We start from the raw sequence: 4,471 nt of genomic DNA, 5'->3' as shown, positions 1-4,471 counted from the left end.
ACAGAGTCACCAACCTTGTTTCCTTTCCCTCCAACAGCAGAAACCAACCCCCTCGTTTGACAGACGAACACCATTTTGGTAACTGAATCCTGCCACTGAAAAGAGTTTGGATCAGACTTTTATTTCAACCCTAGAGCTCCTCTGGCTTTATCTAATTTAATACTTTCCCCATCCTCCTCTCCTCGTTTTCCAGAGACTCTGAGATGAAACGTGTCCTGGCAAAAGGCTCTCCCATTGTCACAAAGCTCATCCTCATCTGGGCTCTCTCACACCTGTCTCGTGAGTATCTGCCCAGCTGGCTTTGTGCTCACCAAAGAGAAATCCTGGGGGAAAGTGAAACATGGGTCAAGACAGGAGGCACCATGGCAGACTTGAGACGTGGGACTGATTCTCGGACCCCACCAACTCTCTCCCTGTAACAGTGCCTGCCTGCCTGACCTGAGGTTGTTGGTGTGTATGCTTCTGGGGAGGCCAGGACCTTGACACCCCAACCAGAACCACTCCTAAGAAAGAGCTGACTCTGGACCTTTCTGGACCAGGATTAATGTTGGGGTGTGAGAATGGGAACGAGGCAAGGATTTCCCAATTCATGGGCACCGCAGAGCGTGAAACAGTCCTTTGTATTGGTCATTCTGCTTGCATTATTTTTGGAGAAAAGGAATAAGACTTGTGAAAGTATTCTAAAATTGGCAAAGAAAAAAGTGTCTTTAAAATGAGTTGATTTAATATTACATACACTAGATTCAGAAAGTATTTAAGAAAGCTTATTTGAAGAATATTTATTGTCACTTAAAAAGGCAAACACCTTTTTATTTTTTAAACAGATGTTTCTATCATTTATTGTTCATGTTTAGAACAAAATCAATTTATAGGTTTAGCTTATACTTAAAGGTATCAAGAGAAGGTTGGAGAAGCCTATTAAATAATTCTCCTTTGGTTTTTCAGTGACTATTGAAAAATCTCAGAATTTCTTGTTGATGTCTCTCTTTACAGTTGCCTTTGCCTATAATCCAGATTACACAGGTGCCATTACCCCCTCTTACTTGGTCTACTTGAAATCCGATTACTTGCCCTGCGTAGGAGCCCTGATCCACCCACTTTGGGTAATCACAGCTGCACATTGCAACTTGCCGTGAGTAATAAGCCACACTACTGTTTGGGTTTTCAGGTAGGACACTGCCCAGAACTATCTCCCAATTTAATGGGGTTAGAAAGATCTTTGAGGGGCATTCAGTGGCAGAGGAAAACATCGGTGGGCTAGTGAAGGCCCAGAGGATGGAGAAGCCACCTATGTTAAGTACTGTTGTGAATATCCATATCATTCCAGGAAGCTCCAGGTGGTGTTGGGGATCACAAACCCTTCAGATAGCAGGGAACGTTATGTGCAGGTGGTCGGCTATGAGAAGATGATCCATCATCCTTATTTCTCAGTCTCATCTATCCAAAATGACATCATGTTAATCAAGCTGAAAAAAGTGATTAATCTCAATAACTATGTGAAACTGGTCAAACTGCCCAACCATCCTGTCCGTGTGAATACCATGTGCATGGTCACCACCTGGGGCTACAACATTTGTGATGTCTGTGAGTCTGTAATAGGTGTGGTGTCTGCTGAATTCAATGGCATTCTCTTGAAATCAGCCATGCTTCTGAGCGCTCTCATCTCAGCTTCTGCAATTCTGCTAAATGAAGCTTTTCCCAGGCCTCCAAATTCATCCCTTTCAGATCATTCCCTTTCCCTTTCCATTACTCAAGGAATCCTTTAAGCCATTTTCCTGCTGTATCTTTTTATCATCTCTGCTCTCATGCATGATAGAAGTGGTTTCAGTGGAAAGAAGACATACGTGTCTAGTCCTAATATCATTTTATCTTGGAACTTCGATTTCCTTAATGCTAAAGTGAAACCCAACACTAAGATGTTTTCAAACCATTTTAAGCAATAAAGAAACTTAGAGCCTTGAAATACCAAAAAATAAATAAATAAACAAATAAAAATAAAATATAAGCACAAGAAATATACTTAATCCTGTGCTAAATCGGAACATCCTTATGCAAGACTGCAGGAGATGACCTAGTTTAACTTACAAAGTATTTTAAACTGAGAACATTCTAGATAGTATTCATTTCTTCAGAAAACTGTCAAACTAAATATTCTACCTAAGCTTTCTTCTATGTCTTAAAATTAAAATTTCCCGAAAAAAAAAAGTCAAGTTAACATAGCTTTCTGTTACCTGTCTGCCAGCTAGCTTAGCCCAAAATTTTCATGCAAATCCTAATAGACTGTCAGTAGCTATTCATTTAAACACATTCATAAGGAGACAGGCACTTGTATCATAAGAAATTGTTAATGTGGTAACCTGTATCCAGGTCATCCTGACTACCACAGTTGTCCTATTCACACAATATTTCCTTTCTTACGATAGAAGGAGAAATAAATTGAAAAAGAGAGAAAGTAAAACTGATTCGGTATGTAGGAAAACTGTTGAGGAAGTCCAACTTCTCTCTTTTCTGTAGCCAAGGAACCTGACTCACTGCAGAATGTGAACATCTCTGTAATCTCTGAGAAAGATTGTCAAGGAGGCTACAGAACCCAAACCATCAAGCAGAATATGTTCTGTGTGGGCATCGTGCCAGGAAGGAGGGTGCCTTGCAGGGTAAATGTTCTAATTACTTCTGCCTTAACTTCCCCCGTCCTTGTGGAAACTGTGGAAGGTAACCTGATTTTCTTTCTGCTGGCAGGAAGTCTCAGCAGCCCCCGCAGTCTGCGATGGAGTACTCTACGGAATCCTGTCTTTTGCAGATGGATGTGTCTTGAGAGCCGATGTTGGCATCTATGCTAGTATTTTTCACTACTTGTCCTGGATTCAAAGTACAATCCAAAACAACTGAGGGTTCCACAGCAGGAATTCCACAGCATGTGACACAGCTTCTCCCATGTCCAACCTCAGAATTAATTAAATGGATTCCTGGGATGGTGCCATGTATAACTCTTACTTGTTCACTCATACACAGCGACCTTTCCTCCCACATAAATGAAGATGGAAAACTTGAAACTTCTTAGACCATTTGGGTTATTGAAGTGGACATGCCATTCTCTCCAACAGACAAAGGGGCCACTCCATTGTCACGTGGGGTATCCCACTTTCTATTTCTTCCTGAGTTAGATAATGTGTGTTTTTGGAAACTTGACACAACAATTGGAAAGAGGCATTCTAACAAGGAGTGGGCTAAATAGAAGAATGGGTGGGGAGAAGTGTTTAAACATGGGGATTGTGAGGGCATTGCACTTCATTTCTGTGTGTCCACATAGGATTCTACACCAGGCACCGATAGATTTCACCCAGTCTTTTTGCAGGATTCTGGGTGTCTACTTGAGACAAATGAGGTTGCTATAAAAGTTACTTGGGGTTTGTGATGTGGCAGACAAACAGAATCCAGGCCAAATTTTCTTAATGCAAGCTTGCCTCTTATATTATAGCATTTGGCCTAGAAGCTCTACTTTCTCCTGGCTGTCACTCTGTCTTCTTTCTTTCCTGTTTACTTTTCTTTTCATCTCAACTCTGCAGCTTTGGTAACCACCAGAACATTTTAATGTGTAGGTTTACAGGAGAGAGTCCTGTGGCTATTTGACTGAGGGTTAACAAAGCAGAAGCAAAAAACAGGTTCCAGTGAGTTCAGCCTATGGCCCCTAGCTTTTCAGTACAGCTGGGGGAGAAGAAAACCTGTCTCAGGAAACCCAAGTTCCAACAATACATTGTCTTCTCAAAGGTTCTAAAACCACCGAATCAGTTATGCCTAGCTTGGGATGCCTAGAAGAAGGGTTTTTGTGTATGAATTATTAAGCAACAATTATGAGAGCTTCACATTCATATATTTCATTAACTAAAATTTTAGTTATTGGAGAAACAAGTGGCATTGAAATGATTTTGCAAGAGACCACCTCAACCTCTGAGGGTGTTTCTCAGCTTGAACTGGTGCAAAGATTTCAACAGGTCACACTATGCTGTATAAGACCAGTTGATTCTGGGTAGCAACAAATGTGAGGTCCCTGAATTCCACGGACCTGGGTGCCATCCCCAGGTTTCACCATGAGCACTAGGAGGGGACTTCCTTAGTTGCTGAATATATTCCTTTTTTTTTTGTGAAATGCATAAACATTCACGTAATTTGAGGATGGGGATGCTAGGGCAGTGGTGATAGTGAAGACAAATAGCTACTATGCTATGACAGAAAGGCCCCCCTTACCTCCACGTGGCAGATGGGAAACACGGGATACAGTGGTAAACTGATGTTGATAACTGATGTAGGTTGTTGACTCTAGGTCTACAAGAATAGTGGTATCAGGGTCAGACTTACAAGAAGTCTTTGATACTCAGCCATGCACGTGGTCCACTTGTCTCTATTGTTCACTGTTCATGAAGCTCTTTCACAAGCATTTGGAAGCATATGGAGGAAGTTGAGAGCAGACTGT

General features: G+C 41.5%; 1 protein-coding gene across 1 annotated transcript; it reads left to right on the top strand.

Annotated features, from left to right (window-relative positions):
• The first annotated feature begins 203 nt into the window (after window positions 1–203).
• On the top strand, window positions 204–2,889 carry Prss58 (serine protease 58). The gene is made up of 5 exons (XM_046434079.1): window positions 204–279; window positions 994–1,132; window positions 1,328–1,584; window positions 2,515–2,654; window positions 2,740–2,889. Exons 1-5 carry the CDS (start codon window positions 204–206, stop codon window positions 2,887–2,889), a joined length of 762 nt encoding a protein of 253 aa, XP_046290035.1.
• Window positions 2,890–4,471: the final 1,582 nt, after the last annotated feature.

The sequence above is a fragment of the Marmota monax genome, unplaced genomic scaffold, assembly GCF_021218885.2.
Source record: "Marmota monax isolate L192 unplaced genomic scaffold, Marmota_monax_Labrador192_F-V1.1 WCK01_AAM20220418_F8-fsc00122, whole genome shotgun sequence".
NCBI lineage: Eukaryota > Metazoa > Chordata > Mammalia > Rodentia > Sciuridae > Marmota > Marmota monax.
Note: the sequence above shows the minus strand (reverse complement) of the source record. Positions and strands in the feature narration are given on the sequence as shown.